The sequence below is a fragment of the Emys orbicularis genome, chromosome 8 (genome assembly GCF_028017835.1).
Source record: "Emys orbicularis isolate rEmyOrb1 chromosome 8, rEmyOrb1.hap1, whole genome shotgun sequence".
Lineage (NCBI taxonomy): Eukaryota > Metazoa > Chordata > Testudines > Emydidae > Emys > Emys orbicularis.
In genome coordinates, this window is record NC_088690.1 from 5,496,631 (window position 1) to 5,521,297 (window position 24,667).

Genomic DNA, 24,667 nt, shown 5'->3' on the forward strand with positions numbered 1-24,667 from the left:
GAGGGGGGATCGGATGGGGTGGGTGTGGGGGGCTGTGGGGAATGGGGTGCAGGGAAGGATGAGGTGGGGGAAGGAAGGGGGATGGGGTGTGAGGGAGTTTGGGGAAGGAGCGAAGACGGGGTAGAGGTGGGGTGTGGGGGGCTGTGAGGAAGGAAGGGGTGGGGTGCAGTGTGGGGGGATGGGGTGCAGGGAAGGAGCAAGGATGGGGGTGGGGATGTACGGGGGAGTGCGGGGAAGGAGCAAGAATGGGAAGGTGCAGGGTTTGAATACCCGCCTGCTTCGTTTTTGTCTGACGTCGCTGGGAGTTAAACCCCAGGGGATTGGCCACATGAGCCAGCCTGATGCAATGGGCTGACCTTTGCTTTGCTGCTCAGCCTGGGGCCCACTTCTCCCACCAGTAGCTCCCGCCAGTGTCAATGGAGGCTGCTCAGATCCTGCAGCGACAGGAGACCAGGGCGTGGGGTGAGGGGAACGGAGTGGCAGGATGGGAGCGGGCACTAGGCCTTGCGAAACGTCCCCACTCCCACAGCCTGCAAACCAAGCATACAGGCACGTCAATGCACTCGCTATAGCCGGGACCTAGACCCTCTGGGAAATCAGGGCCTTAAAACGAGACCCCTTGAGAAGCACCAACAACCAGCACTTCCATTTTCTGACCCTCCTTTAGCTCCAGCGGTAGCGGAGGCTGATTGTGGTTGGTATTCGAATGGCTCAGAAGTGGCCCCTCCTTACTTGCCCTGTCGATTTCAGGGCGCTGTAGCAGCCGGCGAGGCCCATCTCACTATGATCCCCGAGAAGATGCGGCAGCTGCTGCCGGAGGTGGAGCTGGATCCCAGCGTTATCTCCGTCCTGCTCTGCAGCTCCACCGTGGCCTTCCTGGTGCTCAAGTGGATGGTGAAGAAGCTGGTGGAGCAGAGGATGCGGGAGGCAAGGAGGAACCGAGTGCGCGCCCTGGGACAGATGGAAGAAGCTGTCCAGCAGTTCAAACAAGAGGTGACACGCCCGGGTATTCCTCTCGTCCTCAGAAAGGATCATGCACGCTCATCTCATTAACAGTCTCAAATAAATGTGTCATGGGTCCAGCTGCAAAAAGAACTCCCCTCAGAACTGGGAGAATGAATGATCCCTGAAGTCTTGTGACTTCTGCCCGAAAGTTTCCTTTATAGTCTCTGTATACAGGGGTCTTAGCTGTCAACCTCACCCCACAGCACACAGACCTGTCTCCCAATGTGAGATCTGCTTTGTCCCTGATCATCCAGGACCCCAGGAGGGCTGCAAGCTTGCTAGCCCTACTCACGAAATAAGGAACCGCTCAGCTTAAGGGCAACAGGATCAGACCCTAAATTATTTGCAAGTCTCCTACATAACCCCAGACTGTTTAGCTGAGTTGCAACCTGGTATGTCAGAATCAGTGAACTCATTTGAACGTTGTCCGAGCTACAGCCCCATCCTCTGTTTACGCAGTGACCTACCACGTGGTGAGGCCCTGAGCTAATTTTTTTGTCATATGTGTTGCATGAAATTCAGCTTTACCGTGCATCCTGCCGGTAGCAGATGGCACTGAATTTGATGTAATGCATTGTGTCATAGACCAGACTGCATGTCAAGTTAACAGTTCGGAGCTACGCAGAGGACTGCTATAAATAATGTAGCAGCAGGAGATCCTTAGGAATGAGTCCAGACCACATTCAGCATGGAGACTTGCAAATGATCGTCTATGTGTCATATACCCTATACTGCATTGATGTAAAAACTGATTTTGTTTGTGTTTTCAGCCAAATTTCCCTGGACAATGTTGGGGAGGGGGGGGAAAGCAGCTGTTTGCTCAGAAATTAGAACCGTTTGGGAGTGAAAACAGTAAATCTTGCAGATGATGATTATTATTATTTTTGGCTGGGGTGGAATTTGACCATCTTTGCAACGAAATGCAACTGTCTTGAATTCACAGGTCTTGAGATGTCGATGGGAATCATTCACCCAGGTCTTGCAAACCCAGAGACAAGATAGGGAGAAAAGATGACCCCGTAACTGTGGGGCAATTCTTTGCGAGAGCTGGTCAGAAAACAGGGGGAAATATTTATGGGGGAAAACAACTGATGGAAAGTTTTCACCTGATTTTTTTTAATTATACACACAAGAGTTTCCAACCAGCTCTGTGCTCTACACAATAATTGCCATGTATCTACTACACCTTGCAGAACGCAGAGGTACAGGCCAGTCTCATCCTCTCTCTGCCGCTTGTTGAGCTGGTCAAGAAACTGAATGAAGGTTCCCTGTCACCAGAGAGCGTCCTCTACACGTACATGGACAAGGTGAGGAAGTCATTCCTTCTTCAAGACAGCAAGGATGTGGTTAAAGCACTGGATTGGGACTCAGGTGATCTGGCTTCAATTGTAGACTCTGACACACACCTCCCTGTGTGACCTTGAGCAAGTGAATTAATCTGCCTTGATCTCAGCTAACCAACTGTAAAGTGGGGATTATAATGCTCCCTTTAACTTGCTATTTGTAAGCTCTTCCAGACAGGGACTGATGCATTATGTGTCTGAACAGTGCCTAGCACAATGGGTGGCCCTGATTTTAGTTGGGTCCTTCAGGCCAACTCTAACAGATACAGTAATAATAACTGGTGCTAGATTTAGGATAAACTGGGATGGTTTGTTTAAAATTTCTCTTTGAAGTAAGTTATCAGAGTTGCTTAGATCTAGGGCTGGCCCTCTGCACTAGGGCAAATTTCCCCCATAGAGTTGTTAGGAGTTTTTCCTGGAGCAATGCCACTTAGGGCTTTTCTGTCTACACACGAAAGTTGTTCCTGATTAGGTCCCTGGGTGGAAATGTTTATTGCGGAGAGATAATGTCTTGTTCTGTGGTGTATTGAAAACTGTGAAAATAGTGATCTATCACTTTAAGTTCTCAGGTTTTCCTCATCCTCCTTGCACACCAGGGGGCTCTGTAGGGAAGCATAAGACCTGCCTAGCACGCAGCAGCAGTCAGTCTGCAGCTAGCCAGCTAGAGTAAGGTGGGGTGAGTTGTGCCTTTTTATTTTAGGGAGCAGCCTGTTTTGTCTCTCTCTGTTTTTTTTTTTTTTTTTTTTTTTTTGCATTCTTGTGTGTGTGTGTTATGGGTCTGAATTCTGAGAAGTAAAGTTGTGTTACATTGTAACCTTGCAGCAAAAGTATTTTATGTTTTTTTTTTATCTAACTCCTCTGTTTCTATGCCATGAAACACAATAAAGCATTCTTGTTTCAGAATAAGTGTGTCCACACATGGAGTTAATCAGGAATAGCTATTGCACTTTAACTTCACACCCTACCTTAATCGGAAACAACTTTCAAGTGTAGACCTGGGTACAAGGTTTTGCTTTTCTTCCTTAGATATAAAGCATAAACTCAGATGCAGGGTGAATTAAAGGTCTAAAGAGGTGAATGACCTTTTCTTTCCCTCCTGTGTTTCCTCGGCAAGGCCTTAGAAGTGAACCGGGACGTGAACTGTGTGACGGATTTTATTCAGGAGTGTGTGCACCTGCTCCAGGAAGTGAGGACACAAAAGGAGAAAGGGTTGTTGTATGGAGTTCCCGTCAGTATCAAGGATCCCATTGGATACGAGGTGCTTCTGTATTTCCTTTTTTTTAAAAGAAGCATGTAATGTTGAGATAAGGGAGTGCAATACGTTGGGGTTGGTAATAAAATACACGGACCACTGTATTGACAGGTATAAAGAGGAATTGATACGGTAAAAGTGCTAGTTGGTGTGTCTGTGCACCACTGCCCTCTGCTGGATAGAAGTGGAACTGTCTATATGTGTCAAAAGCTCTATGCTGCGGACAGTGAACAGAGTTCAACTGATAGGGGGCTGTGCTTTTGGAGCAGGGGGTCTGAGTTCTATCCCTACTGATGTCGTGAAGTTCCAGGTGGCTGTGGATTCATTACAGTGTCATTAAACTTAATTAAAAGTATTGACTCAGCCCTGAAATATCGGTGAGCTTGATTATGGCTCTGCCATCAGAGTGTGAGTGCAATGAGGCTGCACTGAAACTGCGTCATGGCCAGGTTGGCAGAAAGATCCCTGTGATCTACGGAGTCAGCTCCCTTGAGGGGTTTGGAGATATCAAGGGGGTGGCTTGCAGAGGGCTGCTGGGGCAAAAGGGGGTGTCAGACTGTAAGAAGGTGTCTCATGCCTGGGACTGAAGAGCAGTCAGGATATGGGGGGGAAATCGCTCAGCAATATGACCCCCAGGAGAGAGAGGAGGGCCTTCAATGGAGCTACCAGCCCTTGTATTATCATTAGTTGCCATGTACCAGAGGACACTGGGAGGCAGCTGCCTGTCCGTTTCCACCCCGCACGTTAGGGCTCAGAGGTTTCATCCGTGGTGACTATGGCGTCAGTCCCGTGTATCTAACATGCTCTATGTCTGCCCCCATTCCAAGGGTCACGTCTCCACCTGTGGCTTGGGACAGTACCTCGGCTACCCGGAGCAAGAGGACAGCGTCTTAGTGAAGGTGCTGAAGAAGCAGGGGGCCATTCCGTTTGTGAAAACCAACATCTCCCAGTGCTTGATCAAGTAATTGGCCGGTTCTCCTACTTTTCCGTACCCCCTGCCCTGGCGATCAGTGTGGGAGGGTGGAAAGACAGCCGTTGACTTGGGTAGCCTTCAAATCTGGCCCTCAGTGCTTAGTGAGAGAGAGAAACACCAGAGGCCAGACTGTCATCGCCTTGCCTGTGTGACTAATCATGTTGGCTCAGATCCAAAGGTATTTAGGCACCTAAAGTCAGTCGAAATCAATGGGAGTTAGGCACCTAATAATCTCTGAGGACCTGGGCCGTTACCTTCACCGGGATTACTCACAGCAGCAAGGCGGTCCCAACTGGACCGTGACGATTCAAGATCCAGTGGCAGTTAATGTAGCCCTTCTCTCTGTGCTCAGTGTAGGGTGCTCCCCACCCCACCAGAGAGGGCCTTCCCAGCGCTGCTGGGGACTCTGATGGAAAGGGGTGAGCGAGAGCCACGCAGCTCTGAGTAACTCTGTGCACTTGGGGCGGCTCAGGTCCTGCTCCCCCTTCCTGCGTTTACCTCAGAAATGCTCACACAGGGCAGCAGCAAGGGCGCTGGCAGCTCCCACTGGGAGGCAGTTTCCATGCAGTCCTCTTGCTTTTCCGTCAGCCTCAATAGTCCAGGCACCTATGCAGGAGAAATATGCCGAGTCCACTGCTCTCCAATAAATAGGGCCCTACCAATTTCACCGCCGTGATAAACGTGCCACGGACCGTGAAATAAGTCCTTCCCAATGAAATCCGATCTCCCCTGTGCTGCTGGGAGTGCCCCAGCTGGGGGCTCGTAGCTGCTAGTCTGGGCGAGCTGGGGTGGGACATGACTTGTCCTTCCCCTGCACTACTGCTCTCGGTGGGGAGATCAGACCCACCTCCAGAGACAGTGCAAAAGTGAGGGTGGTACACCCTCACTTCTGTGCTGCAGCAACCCCGGAGCTGGGCTCGGGGCGCCCCCAAATTGTCCAGAGCTCCTGGGCACAGTTAATCCACCACTGGCCAAGACTAGCAGCTAGGAGACCCTGGCTGCGGCACTCCCAGCAGCAAGGGGGAGATCAGACCCACCTTCACTTCCGGGAACCTCCTCCAGCTGCAGGAAGCTCCGGGGCTGCAAGAAATGAGGGTGGCAATCCTGTGACCCTCTACAACAGCTTTGCAACCCCCCTTTTGGGTCGGTTACAACACTGTGACATTTCAGATGTAAACATCTGAAAACGTGAAATTGACTAATTTTTCAAATCCTATGGCAGCGAAATTGACCAGAATGGACCATGAATTTGGTAGGGCCCTACCAGTAAAGGACTCTATTGTAGGTGAATCAGGGGCATCATGGAGACCCAACCTTCTACCCCCCCCCCCCTCCGCCCGCCGTTGTTCTCCAGTTGTGAGCTGTGTTGTGCCTTATTCACCAGCAGCGAGCGGCCTATGCTTGTCCCCTTTATTGAGATCACTGTTGAAGCAGGAGTCAGCACATTTGGTCTTGGCTGATCTGCTGGGCTCTGTTGCCTGTTGGCTTCACTGGTCTTTTGAGTGGATATTTGGGTGCCATAATAAGGTGAGGTGCGGTGTCCCGGTAAGGTGAAAGGTTAAGCAGGCCTCCGCGTCCTTCAGCACCGTGCAAGGGAATGTGATGTAGGGAACTCAGCTCACTTCCATTAACTGACTGCTGCTTTCCGTCTCACTCAGCTACGACTGCAGCAACTTGATCTTCGGCCAGACGGTGAATCCGCTGAACCACCAGAAAAGCCCCGGCGGCTCCTCCGGAGGGGAGGGGGCGCTGATCGCCGGAGGAGGCTCCGTCCTGGGCTTTGGGACAGATATAGGTGGGAGCATCCGCCTGCCGTCCAGCTTCTGCGGGCTGTGCGGGCTCAAGCCGACGGGCAACAGGCTGAGGTAGGTGCTGAGCCCGCCCAAGGGCTGCGTCGGTTTCTGCAGCACTGACAAAGGATTGATTGTTTGTTGATTTCTCCAGAGCCCCTCACAGGTAACAAGGAGCACAGCATGTGCTGAGACCAAGTACCCACCACCCTGAATCGCTGCCACCGGGGGTGAAAACCCATTGCCCAAAGCCAGCCTGGTCCCCGGCCTTGTGAATCAAATCCAAGCCCACTGAAACCCCAGCCCCCTCTCTCTGAGTATCATCACAGATCTTGAAAGGCTGTGTCCAAATGCCATTGAAATCATTGGGAAGACTCCAAGTGATCTCAGTGAGCTTTGGATTGGGGCCTGCATGGACAGGTCTTGTTTTAAACTCCCTGGGGCTTAATTCCGCCCTGCAGGGTATGAGTAACTGCCAGTGGCTTCATTTGGGACTCAGATGTGTATCCTGCGGTGGAGAATAGGACTCTTGCAGATTAGGGGGAGGGGCTGGCGCTGAGCTCCTCCCCTTCCGTTCTCAGTGGTTACCTCGTTGAGAGGGGCACCGTCTATTTCCAGATTGTGCAGAAAGGGGAATTGCCTTTCCTCATGAAAGGTGATCCAGTGAGCAGTGAAATCCATGGGACCCTTTCCCTTGATTTCAGTAGGTGCTGGGTCAGCCGCAAGCTGATTCATCCCCCACCTGGGCGGGTTTCTCCCTTATCACTAAACTGGCAGTTGATCTGTTGACCGATCTTAAATCTACTTCCCTTGCCTGTCCCCTCTGCCCCCTTCAAATGCCTCCTATTGTTATCCACAGTATTTATGTGTTTGTTTATTTCTATCTCCCACGGTCCCTCCGGAGTTAGCGGCCCTGTCAGTTACGTCCAAACAGGTGAGCCATTTCTTCAACAACCTTTTCGGTCTGAACCTCTGGCAACAGATATTAACCACGGTGAGGGTCTCGGAGAGGAACTAGACTGGGACACAGGTGTTTTGGGTTCCATCCCTGGGTGACTTTGGGCAGGACACTTCACCTCTCTGTGTCCCAGTTCCCCATCTGTAAAGTGGAGGTAATAACCCTTCCTTTGTTTCGTGCCTTCTTAGTCCCTGCCCCAAAGAGTTTACAGTCTGTCTTGTACAAAGCCGAGCCCTGCTTGAGGCCTCTGGGTTCTACTGTAATACAAAGAAATACTAGTTATAATGGAAACTGTCCGTCCTCGATGGTGAGCCACTCAGGTGGATATGAAATCTGGGAAATGCTCATTTACATGCAAGTTTCAGCCAAAGGTGGGATATAGTGACTGGGAATCGGATCCACCAAAACTTCTGCTGTCCCTAGGAATAGCTTCTCTTCCCATCCATGCGCCTTAGCCCTTCAAGAAGGGCATTCTCTTCCCATACACTCTCTTTTCTGCCCCCCGACCCATGGATTTCTTGCTGTGTCCACTCTGGGACAGACTCAGTGGGTCAATTTCTCCAGTCCTCACTCAGGCAGACATGTTTTGTGACAGCCCCTTATTAGACCGAAGAAAGCCCTTTATTCATGCCGGGCTAACTACTGATAGCTCTGCCTTCTGGGACCTTGAACTTGGACCTTATCCACATTTGGGGTGGGGGGAAAAAGGAAGTGCTTTTGTGTGTGTGTGTGTGTGTGTGTGTGTGTGTGTGTGTGTGTGTGTGTGTGTGTAGTTCCATCAGAGATGGTATATGGGCAGAGTGCAGATGAGGAGGTCAAACTTCGAAATAAATGGAGTTTCTTATTCCATGAGCTACACAGTTCATTCTAGATCTTCAGAATAAAAGAGTTTATCCCTCTATTATCACAACTGTAGACAGATATGGAGACCGTTGTGTATGCTACAAGCATACCTGGCCTTGATACATCTGGCTACCTTGGGTGAAGCACAAACATTTGGCTTAGTGGTTAGCTACATGTGTGTTCTTTTACTCCAGTTACAGGAATGGTCGGGCCAATGGCGAGGGACGTGGATAGCCTGGCTCTGTGCATGAGAGCGCTCCTGTGTGACGACATGTTCCGCCTGGACCCCACCGTGCCACCCCTGCCCTTCAACGAGGAGGTAGGTCACTGAACGTTAGATGGTCACACTGGTTAGGCTCCTTCTTTTGCTGAAATGTACATTGTGATCTAAAAAGCCGTGACGATGTTGGCTGAGCTGGCCGACGTCTTCACATCCCACTACCTGGTATCCTTGGGATCAGGGTGTGGGAGGACACCCTCTGGGGTCCCTCTGACATGGGGAGACCCTGGAATGTGTGGGGCTTGAAGGAAGCTGTTGGCTAGAACCTCGGAGACAGAGCGAATAACAGAGCTGACCACCCATGATGGAATCACAGCCACAGGGCTTGTTGGGAGAGAGAGGCCATTGGGGACAGGGCTGGGGGCACAATCTTTGAGCTGGGAGATGGGAGGGAGCAGAATCAGGACCTCATAGGATTGGGCTGAGGGTGGAGGTTTGCCCATCATTAGTCCCAGCTGGGAAGAGTCTGGTTGATAGTGGTTTAATCCCATTATTCCCACAGTTCTAGAGACGTTAAGGGCAGATATGTCTCCTTTCAGGTGTACTCCAGTTCCACTCCCCTTCGGATCGGGTACTACGACACAGACGGCTATTTCCTGCTACCTCCTTGCATGAGACGGGCTGTGCATGAAACCAGGACGTTGCTGCAGGAGGCTGGACACATGGTACGTTCAGTGGCACCAACCTGTTTGTTCATAGCCAGCTTCATTCACATGGTCGATCTAACTACATGAATCAAAGCGATAAGGAGAAGCAATCTGACTGACTGCAAGGTAGAGGTTAATTAACCCTCTGAAGCCTACCAGGTCTCATGCCAGATAGCAACAGAGCACCATATATTTGTACCTAGTTATTACACTACCTTGATTGTGACGGGGGTGAAACATATAATGATTAAAATGCCTTTCACAAATACAGGAGGATCAGCTAACGAGAAGATCTTGCAACTAGAGATAGTTGGGAACTGGAATTTTTGTTCCATGGGAAATTCCAACATTTCAGAAAAATATTTTGTCCCGAATCAGAATGAAAAACCAAAATTTCAACATCTCCCATGAAACAAAACTCTTGAAAACTTTGCTTCAGCTCAACTGGTGTTTTGTTTAATTTTCAATTTCGGTTTCGTTTCCATTTTGGTATTTTTTTTTTTTTAAATACACTTCAGCATTATTGAAATGCTTCATTTTGATATTTTTAAAAGCAAAATTTGGTTGAAATCAGCATGTTCCTGTGGAATTTCAGTTGCGATAAAACAGCCTTTTCCGATGGAAAAAGACATCTTCAGTCTGCTCTAATTGCTCTCCTTTCCATTCAGAGGTAGCACTCAGCCTGCCTCTTGCACATTCGTATTTAAGACTCTGTCTAGGTATTTCTACTGTACTCATATCTGTGTCTTGTAGTCTCTCTATCCCATGTAAATTATTCATCCAGTTTCAGACAACCAGATGAGTTGTTCTGGGGGACAGACAGACACTCTCGGTAATTCTTCTGTGTTAACTGGCTCCACTAAAGTCTGTAGTATCTTTTGCTCTTAATTTTAAAAACAAAAACAAACACAGTATTTATGTAGGACCTATGGGCCAGGTGAAGTAAACTGGTGACCTCCGTGGAGCTACGCTGGTTTTATTTTCACCAGCAAAGGACCTGATCCTATGTGTTTTGGTGTTGCTTTTACCCTTTGGCAAAATGGTTTTAGTGGCTAAGAAACTGGGAGTGCAGATACTTTGGTTCTAGTCCTGACTCTCTGTGGACTTCCCATGTGACTTCGGGCAAATCACTTATGTTTTTTGGGCCTCGGCTGTAACAAGAGGCTAATCATACCTTTAGAGAGTGCTTTGGGATCTTTTGTAGAAGATGCTGCACAGTATGACTGTATGGTATTATGTTTAGTAAGTCAATGTCAAAGGAAAAGGATAAATTGAATAAAAGAAAACAGGAAAAGCTTTCTCCCCTCTCCTCTCAACTTTCTTTTAAAATCTAAGTCAGGGGTCGGCAACCTTTCAGAAGTGGTGTGCCAAGTGTTCATTTAGTCACTCTGATTTAAGGTTTCGCGTGCCAGTAATACATTTTAATGTTTTTAGAAGGTCTCTTTCTATGTGTCTATAATATAGAACTAAACTATTGTTGTATGTAAAGTAAATAAGGTTTTTAAAATGTTTAAGAAGCTTCATTTAAAATTAAATTAAAATGCAGAGGCCCCCGGACTGGTGGCCAGAACCCGGGCAGTGTGAGTGCCACTGAAAATCAGCTCGCGTGCCGCCTTTGGCACGCATGCCATAGGTTGCCTACCCCGATCTAAGTATATTTACATCATATTATGCAGGAACTCTTCAAAAAAAACAACACTACCACTGATGAGCGTTATTACACTCCTTGGTGTGTTCATGTCACTCAGTCTCCAGCAAATGAGCCTAGGCAGGAGTTAAATGATGATAATATTATGGGCTACTATGCAGCTTGCACTCTCAGAAGAGTCCCAGGTGCAGATGGGTGTTGAGCGAGAGTCCTGTTTATCCTGCAGATCTTGGCTATATGGAGGTAGGACGGTCTTGTGAAGAAAGCACTGCAGTGACACTCCGGAGGTCTGGGTTTAATTCCTGGCTCTGCCAGGCAAATCACCTGATCTCTTCCTTCCCTGCATTAGTTTGTAGTAATGAGTGTAGTTTGATTGTAAGGGCAAGGGCTGCATTGCAACAGGATTGGGTTGCCTAAGGCTACATCTACACTACAGGGGGGGGGTCGATTTAAGATACGCAAATTCAGCTACGCGAATAGCGTAGCTGAATTCGACTTATCAGATCCGACTTACCCTGTTGTGAGGACGGCGGCAAAATCGACTGCCGCGGCTCCCAGTCGACGGCGCTTACTCCCACCTCCGCTGGTGGAGTAAGCGCGTCGATTCGGGGATCGATTGTTGCGTCCTGACGAGACGCGATAAGTCGATCCCCAAGAGATCGATTTCTACCCGCCGATTCAGGCGGGTAGTGTAGACCTAGCCTGAATCTCTTAGGACCTTTTAGATTGCAAGTCCTTTGGGGCAGGGACTGGCTCTTACCAAGTGTACGTACAGCGCCGAGCACAGCGGGGCGCCGATTTCAGATGGGGCCTCTGGATTCTACCAGAATATAAGTAATCACAATGAAGTATTGTCCCCTGGTTTTTGAACCACCTCGTCTTTCACCCAGCTGATCCCGTTCATCCCCCCGCGGATCGACTACGTCATGAACGAGCTCTTCATGAAGGGCCTCTTTGCCGATGGCGGCGCTGCTTTACTTGAGAAATTGTAAGTGTGACCGAGGCCGGCCATACGCAGAGGGGTGGGTGTAACTAGCGACAGCAGGCTGGGTCTCCACAATGAAGTGATGGAGCTACAGGGACACAGGATCATTGCCTAGCAGTGCTGCGGGCCTGACTGCACTGTCTTCCGTGGAGTCGTGCCTGCTTACCGCCGTGGTGAACTTGGGCTGGGTCTGCTATGGAGGGGCTGTCCTGATAGGCTGCTGGAGCTAAGCCCCACCAATGAGGCAGTGCTTAATTTGTAATGAAAGAGTTGCCAGGGCTCAAGCAAGTTTTTTACACTCGTAACTGATGCAGCAGGCCCGGAGGTGCCGGAGCTCTGAGCCGCCAGGCCCGGAGGTGCCGGGGCTAGGAACTGCCAGGCCCGGAGGTGCTGGAGCTAGGAACTGCCTGGCCCGGAGGTGCCGGAGCTCTGAGCGGCCAGGCCCGGAGGTGCCGGGGCTCTGAGCCGCCAGGCCCGGAGGTGTCGGGGCTAGGAACTGCCAGGCCCGGAGGTGCCGGAGCTAGGAACTGCCTGGCCCGGAGGTGCCGGAGCTCTGAGCGGCCAGGCCCGGAGGTGCCGGAGCTCTGAGCCACCAGGCCCGGAGGTGCCGGAGCTAGGAACTGCCTGGCCCGGAGGTGCCGGAGCTCTGAGCGGCCAGGGCCGGAGGTGTCGGGGCACTGAGCCACCAGGCCCGGAGGTGTCGGGGCACTGAGCCGCCAGGCCCGGAGGTGTCGGGGCACTGAGCGGCCAGGCCCGGAGGTGCCGGGGCACTGAGCGGCCAGGCCCGGAGGTGCCGGGGCACTGAGCGGCCAGGCCCGGAGGTGCCGGGGCACTGAGCCGCCAAGCCCGGAGGTGCCGGGGCACTGAGCCGCCAGGCCCGGAGGTGGGGCTTGTGCTCAAACCGGAGTCAGATCCTGGGCTTAGTGTGCAGTGTAGACACACTCTTAGACTGCCAGTGGCAGAGGAAGGAAGCCCTGAACTGGGAATACGGCCTTCAGCTGGGCTATTGGGGTTCAGCCACAGAGCATGGGGCCGAATCTCATTTCCCCTGCTGCTCGAGTCCCGCCTCTTGTTCTGGGCACCAGCTGCCACTGGCCTGGTACCTCTAGGCCAGTTCCTGTTGGGCATACCCAGGCATTTATCCAGGCAAGGGGCTAGCCCATAAGCCAGCTCGTTCCACTGAGTGATGCCATGAAGAAGAGTAACATGATAACCTAGGCTAGGAGGCAGGCTTTTCCAGCCTCTTGCTTTATAACAGGGGAGAGGTTATTTCTTGCGCCTTATGCAGTGGCTAGCGCACAGGACTGCAAATCAGCTGATCTGGTGACTGCCTCTTTGAGGGAGCGTGGCCTGGTCTCCAGGGGATCTCTGTCTTAGATTTATTTGTTTGCAAAGAACGTTGATCTCCTTGGCTGAAAGGGGCTAGCTGAGGTCCGTATTATGTAATGAATGTCAGACATCTTCTGTCTGGGAATCAGCACTGGGTAGGCCCAGCACAGCTGGCTCATCCTGACTGCCTCCTTTCTGTCTCCCTTCCCAGTGAACTGGACACTGTGGATCCCAACTCCTGCTCCCAGATCAATTGCTACAGACTCCCCTTTCTCCTGAAGAAGATTCTGGCTTTCCTCACCAAACCGCTGGTAAGTTACATCTTCTTCCCTTCAGTGCCGGAGAGAGGGCACGTTTCACACTCACAGCTGGCTCGGGGGGGGACTTAGGCCCTGATCCTCAAAAGGGCTAGGCACCTAATTCTCATTGACATCAATGGGAGACAGGCATCTAAATTCCTTTGAGGTCTGGTTCTGCTCCCACTCCCACCAGCTCTATACCAGTGCAACTCCACTGGCTTCAATGCAGTTACTCCTGATTTACACAGGGCGAGTGAAAAGCAAGCAGGCCCCCAGAATATAACCATCTCCTTCTGAGTAACACGTAGTGTATTGACACAGTTTGGGATAGTTGCTCGGGGAAAGGGTCAACATGATAACCCGGCTTAGAGCCCAGCTTGTAACCTTACATCCCGAGTTAGCTCACTGCAGCATTAGTCCTGAATATCAGTGTGAACCACGAACCATCACACCAGACACTGAGTGCAGGAGACGCCTAGGAACAAACTAATAACTCAAAAGTGTTGGTGAGCAAGTCAGCACATGGACACTAGGGAGAGACACGGGGGTGGATCCATGGGGCCTTGGAGTCCAGTGAACACTCCTTGGAAAATCTAAACAATGGGAGTGGTCCTCTCCCCATATAGGAATGTGCACAGCCTCCATAACCTTCAGATCTGAGTTCCCCAGAACCCCTTGGGAGGCAGAGCAGGGATCCCCATTGTAGGTCAGCTGAGACAAGTGACTTGCCCAAGGACACACTAGAAGTCGGTGACAGAGCTGGGATTTGAACTTAGCTCTTCCAACATCCCAAGCCCCTGGGCTAGCCTTCCTCTCTTTGTGAGGCTCTTTAAACATTAATGTCGTTTTTCTGGTTGGTTTAAATACTCCGACGGTCAAATCTACCCTTGGGCAGAGGCCTCGCACTAAGCTATCCCGGGGCTAAAGTGCGACTTATGTGAGTAATAGGGTTTGTGCTGGCCTTATGCACAGGGTGAATTTCACCCATCAGGCAGGATGTAAACTGCTTCCCATTCTCTTCCAAGCCACAGCCTTAAGGGAAGAGAGTCTCTCTAGTGGCTAGAGCAGGCACGTAGGAGTAAGGATTCCTGAGTATTATTCTCAGTTCTGCAGCTGATCACTGTGCCTCAGTTTCCCCATCAGCAAAGTGGGGATAACGATACATGCTGACATTGAGATCCTCAGCTGTAACACGCTGTGCAAGCACAGCGGAGTGTCAGTGTTAGTATTTTGATTTTGCAGAATTAAATGTTTGGGAAAGATACATGGAGTTAGATCATTCATAATTAGGGCCCTATTAAATTCACAGCCATGAAAAATGCGTCACGGTCCGTGAAATCTGCTCTCCCGCCGTGAAATCTGGTCTTTTGTGTGCTTTTACCCTATACTATACAGATTTCACGGGGGAGACCAGCCTTTCTCAAATTGGGGATCTTGACTCAAAAGGGAGTTGCAGGGGAGTCACAAAGTTATTTTAGGGGAGTCATGGTATTGCCACCCTTACTTCTGCGCTGATTTCAGAGCTGGGCGGCCGGAGAGCGGCAGCTGTTGGCCGGGTGCCCAGCTCTGAAGGCAGCGCCCCGCCAGCAGCAGCACAGAAGTAAGGGTAGCAATACCATACCATGCCACCCTTACTTCTGCACCGCTGCTGGTGGCGGTACTGCCTTCAGAGCTGGGCTCCCGGCCAGCAGCCCCCGCTCTCCAGCTGCCCAGCTCTGAAGGCAGTGCCTCCACCAGCAGCAGCACAGAAGTGAGGGTAGCAGAACTCCCCCTACAATAACCTTGCGATCCCCCCTTCCCCCCACAACTCCTTTTTGGGTCAGGACCCCTACAATTACAACACTGTGAAATTTTAGATTTAAATAGCTGAAATCATGAAATTTATGATTTTTAAAATCCGATGGCCAGGAAATTGACCAAAATGGACTGTGAATTTGGTAGGGCCCTATTTATAATCTTCGGTTTTGTCACTAAAAGATTGTGCCGATGGTAAGTTTGTTAGTGGATCACTTGCAGTGTCTGTGCTTGCTTGACAAAATGTGCATCCTGGCGTGTGCCACATCAGTGCCTCTGGAGCTGTTTGCGCATAACTCCTTCCTCTGAAAACCTTTCTCGACGATCTGACCTGATTCTGGCTTCCCAATGGTGATGCTCATTGACGTTTTTATGTTTCTTTTCAGTTCCCTCGATTCTCCAGTTATTTGAATGCACTGTGTGGAGTGTGGTAAGAGGCCGTTTTTTCAACGTTAATAACAGCATTCTGTTCAAGTAACTATAGAAAATGGTGATTTCACAGTACAGTTTATCGCCATGTAGAAGTGGAAAGATCTTTCCAGCATAAGTTCCCTGTTTCAGAATGACTTTGTTGTGCAGACATCTGATCGCATTGTTCCTGAGAAATCGACGTGAATTGTGACATATGTTCTTTCATAGAATCAACAGGGATGGATGAATGGATTGTAAATACTTTTTAACCAGTTGAGAAGTTGCTAGTGCCACCTGTCGGTACAATTGAAAGATTGCAAGTGATCCTTAGAGCAAACATAGAAATTGCTAATATCAGCTGCTGGGAAGAATAGTCCTGTAAACAATTATTGCTGATTTGCATAACATCACCGAAGGGCATGATGGGAGGCGGTATAAACAACTAATAGTTATTACTCTAGGATCTGTGTTAATTACGTCACGTCAAAGTTCCTATTGTGGCTTCATTCTGAATTGATGTGTTAATGTTAAAAGCAGCTGCCATAACACACAACGCAGTCTAGAAAAGATGGGGGTTGAATGGAAGAGAAACTGAGGCAAGGTTGGGTGTGGGGGGGAATTCAACGGAGAGAAAAAAAATTAAATTCTCAAAGCAAAATATAGGGACCTTTCTGATTTGAGGCGTGTTTTCTAATTAAAAACCAAGGAATCCACGGGGTAGAAGAGTGTAAAGAAAATGGACCAAATCTTATCCCCGTGTAGCTCTCCCATTGGTGAATAAGGCCACACCGGTTCCTTGTACGGTGTGTGTGTTATAAAGTGCATGGCAGACAGAAGGACAGCTCTGTTGTGTAAATAGGCACACCTCTCTTGACGTCAGTGCAGCCAGGCAGGCACTAGCTCAGGATCTGGCCCAGAATGTCTACTCCAGTGAGGGGAAAACATGGAAACACCCCCCGCCATGACGTCTGGGTGAAAGAGTCTGATAAGGGCTGAAGCTTCCTGTGGCCTAGAAAGACCCTGGCTGAGAATCGGTGAGCAGCGGCTGTGTTCACCTGATCAGTCTCAATGACACTTTCAGCTCAACAAAGCATTTGCGCACAGGCTTATGTCAATGAGACCGAGGCCTGGTCTATGCTACAGAGTTAGGTTGGCCTAAAATGCTGCTCCCACCGATGTAACGTGCCCACTACACCGACTGAATAGCTCCACCTCCGCGAGAAGCGTAGTACTTAGGTCGATGCAGTGAGGTCGACCCGGCGTCAGTGTAGATGCTGCGTTGCTTACATCGACTGGTGCTGCCTTTCAGAAGCCATCCCACAATGCCCCACACCGACAGTGAAATCGGTGCAAGTGCAACTCCTGGTGAAAATGCGTGCCGCTGACGCAAGAAGCAGAGTGTGGACGTGCAAAAGCAATTCAGTGACTGCGGTGGCTGTACATCAACGTAACTTAGGCTATGTCGCCACTAGCACTTTTGTCAGTCACGGGTGTGATAAAAACCAATCCCCTGACTGACAGACGTTTCACCGACAGAAGCACCAGTGTCTCTAGTGTAGACATAGCCTTAGGTAGACTTAATTGTGTAGTGTGGACTTGCCCTCGTGCATAGGTGCTTTGCCAGATAGAGATCCTAGACTCAGGGTCTCAGAGTTGAAGAGCAAAATATGTAAGCAGATCCCCATGCATGTAGACTCCTGCTCCTATATGGATCCCTTCTGCTTTCACTGCCGCTCTGGGCAGGCTATGAGCTCCTTGCAGGATCGGGGCCCTGGTGATGATGAGTGATGATTTTAAAATTGTAGCCCTGCAATGTCGATGTGCTACTGAGTTTCCTGGAAATTAAAGGACCCAATAGATTTCCAAAGGAGCTACACAGTTCTGATCCAGAGCCACATTTTTTTATCCCCTTCAAATTTCAGGGCTATCTGAATCAAGGGTCTTGGTTCAGGCCATTGCAGAAACAGGGGCCAGCTATGAAATTTGGACCCCAGTTATTCTCCTGGGCCCATTCCAAATTCCCACATATTTGAAGTGTGTTTTGTGTTAAAAGAGAGTTATGTTGCCTGGCGTATCTAGAGGGGGGTGTCAGTGTGTTAGAAACCAGATGGCGACTGCATTGTGCTGTATCGATATTTCATCCATTCACACACCACCCATATGGAGACACTGTGTCCGAATTTGGTAGTGAACCAGTCACCTGCCCGCTCAATAATCTCTGTCATTTTCTTCTGTCCGGCTAATTTTAGGTCGCCGAAAGAATTCTCGGAGCTGCATGCTGCATTGATGGTAATGTGACTTTTTCAATACGAAAGATAAAAAGCCACTGTTAACCAGACGTATTCCTGAGGAAAGGAACTATTGCCCCAGTCTAATAGTGGCCATTTAGTTCACAAACACAATCAGTTGCACTGTCATCAACTGATACAACCTTTAAACCTCCTGGTCCCAAAATCCCGTAAGCTCTTCACCCTACCATGCAACAGCACCCACTGGGACACATGCAAACTCAGCTCTTCCGGATTGGACATCTAGGTTTCTGCTAGCATCTTCCATACCACCAAAGATTTGGCATGCAGTCCCAGCACCGTGGAACATTAGCAGGAAATTACCAGCCATTTATATTGGAGAGGGAATTTTCTGTGAATAGTGTAACTGTTTACCATGCCTAGCCTAGTGGTAGCTGAATATTTGTGCTGTGCTCATGCTGTGTGTTTACTGTCCACAAATATTCTAGTAAACAAGCTTTTCTAGTGCACGTGCAGGTCAAAAGTCAATGTTATGCACAAATAGTCAGTGACCGTGAATCTCGAATTGCAGAACTAGAACCAACCACAATGCAAACTTTGCAGCTCAGAGAACTGTCCCCTCAAATATGCAATTTGAAATTTGTGCTGCTGTTAGTTAGGCCCTGCACACAAGTCAACTAAGCTAGGAACAGAAATCATCACAGGTGACCGATCAACCTGACAGGTCTTTGATCAACTGATCAAAGGAGGGAATTCAAACATTCCCAATAAGCTATTTGCAAAGAATCTGCAGACCAAGACTTATGCATTGGAGAAATTGGTAAATTGTGTGGAATATGGAATATAAAACAGAATTTTCCAAACTGTTTGCAGAGGGTGAAACTCATACCATGCCATGCAGAGGAGCCAGCACAAACCTCATTGACTAAGGGTTTCATAGGAGTTGTTCTGACCCTCCATACAGGGGTCAATTCCACCCATTATTTTCTCCAAATAACTCACCCAGATCACCTCGTGGGGCCTTAATATTTATAAAGCACAATCAGATCCACAGAGGAAAAGCCAAGTGTTATAATTACATCCTACAAATTGGGGAAATCCTGGTGCTGCCTTGTTCTAGATATACCGACGGGAATTCCTGTCCAGATGGAGAAACCTGGATCTGGATGTCATCCTGTGTCCTGTGTTAGGCCCTGCCTTCACCCTGGGGTATCCTGGGAGACTCATTGGTAAGTTGCAGTGCTAGAAGGAACTGGCCTAAGGCATCCTGCAAAAATTGAACCAAACTGAACCTCTTTGGTGGGTCAGGACCCTTGGATTAACTCGTTCTCCCCTCTCCCCAGTTTTTGCCTGCATCTGAAAACTGTTCAAGCCATTAAATCTGAGTCTGGTTGGGTGTCTTCAGATCCAGGCCATTGTATAAAGAGAGAGGCTGTTTAGATCCCCAAATTGGGGAGAAATGGGTTCTGTGTTTGACGTGAATCAATTCTGATTTCTCTCACTGATTTTGCACTGTCAGGATCCTAGACCACTGGTTAGGTTCTCCCTCCCAGGGAACTCCAGATTTTATATTGTAATAGGATGGATGGTTGCTGTCAGGAAGTTCCAGGGGGCTGACAGCCATGCAGTCCCTGTTGGCTACAGATTTGATATACTGATATCAGAAGTAAGATTTGAACTCCCGAGAATGCTAGATGCTCAAGGTGCCGCTGTTAAATTAGCTAGTGTAGATGTGTGTCACTGCCTTGTCCTGGAGGCAGTGAGAATTGGGTACTTGTGTAGCATAGGCCCTGCACTGCTAACAGCTGAGAGTGATCCTCCTTTGGCTCAAGTGGCAGATGTCTCTGCTTTTGGAGCAGGAGGAGCTGAGTTCTAGCCCTGCTGCTGCCAGGATAATCCTAGTGTGCAGTCACAGAGTCCTATATGGCCCCGGATTTATTACCATATTCTGTGCATCACATTTCCAGCTGCTGTTTCCTCTACCATGCTGTACAACGTCTTAAACTTCCCCGCGGGGGTTGTGCCGGTCACCACCGTTACGGAGGCTGATGAGGAAAATCTGAAGCATTACACAGGGCACTACGGTGACCCCTGGGATAGGAGACTGAGGCAGGTCAGTGATGAATCCCCATTGTTTTATGGCATAGGCAGGTTAGGGTTTGGGGCAGCACGGCCTTCTTTCGACAGATCTTGCTTTATCTCATCCTAGCAAACTGTCCAGGCCAGATGCAGATTTCACAGGTGAATGATTCCCTAGATCCATAGAGTCCACATGTTTCAGAGCAAGGGTGACTGTCCACCCTGGCGTGTATATAACAATCTATTATAACGACCAGGCTAGTGTGTATTTGTGCACCACTGCCCTCTACTGAATGGAATCAGAACTGCTCCATGGTGTGTCATTGGCTCTATATTGTTCATGGCAATTTTCCTTTAGCTCAAGCCGCAGGGAGCTATGTTTCTGGAGTAGGAAGATCGGAGTCCTGGCCTTGAGGTTGCGATGGAGTTCCGAGCGGCCACGGCGTACAGTATAGTGACAGCCGGGGGATGTCTTAGGTGGCCATAGATGGTTCTAATATCCACAGACATGGATGCTGTCATACCGATCCCAACGAAGGGGCTTGTAGCAAGGCCCTGACTCACTGGCACGGTGCCTCCTGCTGGGCATCTGGGAATTAGCTCTCTCAGCCCTGGAGTGCCCTCCTATGGGCCGGTGTCTCACCCTCTGTTACATACCCCTTTCCAGTCCCTTTATCTCCACCGCGTATAGGCCCCACGTCCCTCCCGGACCACGGTGCCCCTTACCTTGGGGTGCTGCCCCTCACCCAGGGAACCCCACTCCCCTGAGCCCACCTCGCCTCAGTGGCCCACTGCTAGTCCTCATCTAGCCCCTTTACTCAGGGGCAAACGGCAGTCTGCAATGGCCACTCATCACTGGCTAGGGGGTTGGACCTGCTGCCTTTCCCTGCAGCTGCAGTACTTCCTTAGGCCTTCCTGTCAGGCCTCAGCCTGGGAGGTCACCAGGCCTGAGCTCCCCAGCTCAGCCTGCCCTTTCTCCAGCACTACTCTGTTGAAGATACCCTGTGCTCCTAGGCAGCCCTGTCCTTCCCACCCCAAGGCTGGAGTGAGACTTCCTGCCTCCTAGCTCACAGGCCTTTTTATACCAGCCCTACTGGGTCCGGATTGGCTGCTACCTGCCTTCGCCTGATTGGCTCCTCGGGGCAGCCCTTTCCCAGAGCTGGTATTAACCCCTTTCTCTCCGGAGCGGGGTACTCACCCCGCTATAGGGCTACTGAAAGATCACAGGGTGGTTGCTTTCTAGTTTATTGTCCCCTTGCGGGTTGGGGGTTTTGTACAGTAGACTCTGTCTCTCTCTTTGGTAGATAGGGCCCAATTCTGCTCTGCAGAGCAGAGAGGCTACCGACTAGATCCACTGCTACAGGGTCCCTGCTGGGCCAGGCCACTGTATCCCGGAGAGCCCTCTAGTGGATGACCACCTATGCACAGCCAGGCCCACTAGCTCATGGCTAGCTTTGCAGCTGCTGGCAAAATAACCTGCAACCCAACTCCCCTGGGGAACGTGGGTCACGGCCTAACGTATTGCCAGCCGCGCTCTTGGCCACAGCGCAGTCAGTGGGTGTGATGGCAACGCGTGCAGCTATACTCAAGGGAGCTTTCCTTGAGCTAGCTCAGGCCCGGGAGCAGTGAAGCCATGGCAACGAATGCTCCAGCGTGGGATGTACAAGCCGGCCCAGAACCCTGGATAACTACTCGTGTACGCTGCTGCAGCTTCACTGCTCCTGAGCTAGCCAGATTAAAGCTGGCGGGGGTATGTCTGCAGGGGTTACCCGTAGTCCGATCTTGGGTGCTGTGGAAGGATCCTTCCCTTCTTCTTTCATGAAGAGGAGGCTCTATAGCAGGGGTGGCCAACCTGAGCCTGGGAAGGAGCCAGAATTTACCCAATGTGCATTGCCAAAGAGCCACAGTAATACGTCAGCAGGCCCCCATAAGCTCCCCACCCCCGCTCCCAGCACCTCCCACCCACCGGCAGCCCGGCCGATCAGCGCCTTCCCCTCCCTCCCGATCAACTGTTTCGTGGCGTGCAGGAGGCTCTGGGAGGGAGGGGGGAGGAGCAAGGGCGTGGCAGGCTGAGGGGAAGGGGCGGGAAGGGGTGGAGTGGGGGCAGGGCCTGGGGCAGAGCCAGGGGCTGAGCAGTGACCCCCCCACGGCACATTGGAAAGTTGGCGCCTGTAGCTCCAGCCCCGGAGTTGGTGCCTGTACAAGGAGCCGCATATTAACTTCTGAAGAGCCGCATGTGGCTCCGGAGCCGCAGGTTGGCCACCCCTGCTCTATAGGTCCTGCTCCCCACAGCAGCACAGGTCCTTTGAGTTTCCCTAATAATATTCCACGGCTTTTCTCTCCTCTGCAGGCTGTGGAAGGAGCCGTGGGGCTGCCCGTGGCGGTGCAGTGCGTGGCTCTGCCATGGCAGGAGGAGCTGTGCCTTCGGTTCATGAAGGAGGTGGAGAGACTGGCCCAGGGGCAGAAAAAGCAAACTGAGGATAACTTACAGCGTGGAGGATCCCGGGCTGATGTGGCAAGTGATCTGCAGAATGATGTGCATACAAAGGGGCAAAGTGATGTGCAAGCGCAAGCATCCCGCATGACCGTGCAAACGAACATACTAATGGATGTGCAAAGAACACTAGCTCAAACTGATCTGGTCACTGACGTGCAAACGGATGTGCAAAAAACAGGATCTCAAACTGATTTGTTAGCTGATGTTCAACTGCACGTGCACCCACAGTCCTCTGGCCCTGACGTGCAACCGGACGTGCAAACACAACTAGCCCAACCTGACACTGAAACACAGCCATGCCCACCTGAGACGCAAACACAGACTTCCCAACCTGAGGTGCAAACACAACTAACCCAACCTGATGTGCAACCTGAGGTGCAAACACAACTAACCCAATCTGACGTGCAACCTGACGTGGAAACACAACTAACCCAACCTGACGTGCAACCTGACGTGCAAACACAACCAACCCAACCTGATGTGCAAACACAGCCTTCCCAATCTGATGTGCAAACCCAACCAACCCAACTTGACATTGAAACACAACCACCCCACCCTGACGTGCAACCTGATGTGCCAACTGCCTAATGAACGAGGAGCGCTCTGCCCCCCATTAAAATTCAGCCAGCTCTGGCCCTGGCTGTTGTTTAGCATCACCAACGCACTTTTATTGGGGACCAGAAGTGAAGAACACCACGTGCAGCTGAAAGGAGAATTTGGATCGGCTGATGTAATTACCCACATCTCTGTTTGATTAGGACACCAGAGCCAACCCCCAGCTCTTGTGAAAAGTGACAGTTTGGTCATGAGAACTACATTTGAACTCCCAAAGTTGGCACCTCCCCCGTAGCACAGCGCCCCCGAGCACAGAACTGGGGCATTTGTTCAACATGGAATCCACGAAGAGAGAAACCGAATAAAACCCGATTTGCAAGTCCTAGAGCCCCTGGGGTTTGTGAACCTGGGGAGGTGGAGGAATTGAATGGCTTCTCTTAATGGCAAATGGCCAAACCTCTCACAACGATCCTCTCCTCTTCACAGAAGCTTGCAGCACTCAGTGCTTTTAGCGCTCTTAGGAATGGGGCAAGTGAGTCTCTTAAAAAAAGCCAGGCACTAATCACGTTTCTTCTGCCTGGAGGGGTGGGGGTGGGGAGGTTAGTGCTTGCGAGGTGCTCAGGTGCTAGAGTCCAAGAGCCTCCATGCAAACAGATGGGGAGCAAAAAAAAGCCCCCCCCCCCCCCCGGCCAAGCCCAGCTTTCACTTGTGTGACCCATGGCAGCCTTTGAATTCAGGGCTCCAGAGGTGACCAGCTGACGGCCAAACCGCTTTTCTAACCATTCTGGAGGAAACAAATAGGATAGAAATTGACTCAAAACACGGTGGCCAGCTGAGCTCCCAAAAGCTTTTCAGACATTAAAAGCCTAATGTGCGGTGCTTCGTTTGTGTCGGAGCTCGCCAGGGCTGAGCCCGAGCACCTCTGGGCCAGGCAGCTGAGCGCCCCGGCACCTCTGGGCCTGGCAGTTCCTATCCCCGGCACCTCTGGGCCAGGCAGTTCCTATCCCCGGCACCTCTGGGCCTGGCAGTTCTTATCCCCGGCACCTCTGGGCCTGGCAGTTCCTATCCCCGGCACCTCTGGGCCTGGCAGTTCCTATCCCCGGCACCTCTGAGCCTGGCAGTTCCTATCCCCGGCACCTCTGGGCCTGGCAGCTTAGTGCCCCGGCACCTCTGGGCCTGGCAGTTCCTATCCCCGGCACCTCTGGGCCAGGCAGCTGAGCGCCCCGGCACCTCTGGGCCTGGCAGTTCCTATCCCCGGCACCTCTGGGCCTGGCAGTTCCTATCCCCTGCACCTCTGGGCCTGGCAGTTCCTATCCCCGGCACCTCTGGGCCTGGCAGTTCCTATCCCCTGCACCTCTGGGCCTGGCAGTTCCTATCCCCTGCACCTCTGGGCCAGGCAGCTGAGCGCCCCGGCACCTCTGGGCCTGGCAGTTCCTATCCCCGGCACCTCTGGGCCTGGCAGTTCCTATCCCCTGCACCTCTGGGCCAGGCAGTTCCTATCCCCGGCACCTCTGGGCCTGGCAGTTCCTATCCCCGGCACCTCTGGGCCAGGCAGTTCCTATCCCCTGCACCTCTGGGCCAGGCAGCTGAGCGCCCCGGCACCTCTGGGCCTGGCAGTTCCTATCCCCGGCACCTCTGGGCCTGGCAGTTCCTATCCCCTGCACCTCTGGGCCAGGCAGTTCCTATCCCCTGCACCTCTGGGCCAGGCAGTTCCTATCCCCGGCACCTCT

General features: G+C 51.1%; 1 protein-coding gene across 1 annotated transcript; it reads left to right on the top strand.

Annotated features, from left to right (window-relative positions):
• The first annotated feature begins 416 nt into the window (after positions 1-416).
• On the top strand, positions 417-22,970 carry LOC135882639 (vitamin D3 hydroxylase-associated protein-like). Its single transcript, XM_065409615.1, is given in 16 exon segments — positions 417-475; positions 477-993; positions 2,199-2,312; positions 3,463-3,606; positions 4,428-4,561; positions 6,232-6,438; positions 7,272-7,297; positions 8,359-8,483; positions 8,984-9,109; positions 11,630-11,727; positions 13,265-13,364; positions 15,533-15,576; positions 17,807-17,846; positions 18,927-19,035; positions 19,774-19,919; positions 22,236-22,970. Coding segments are annotated over 16 exon segments (2,724 nt in total).
• Positions 22,971-24,667: the final 1,697 nt, after the last annotated feature.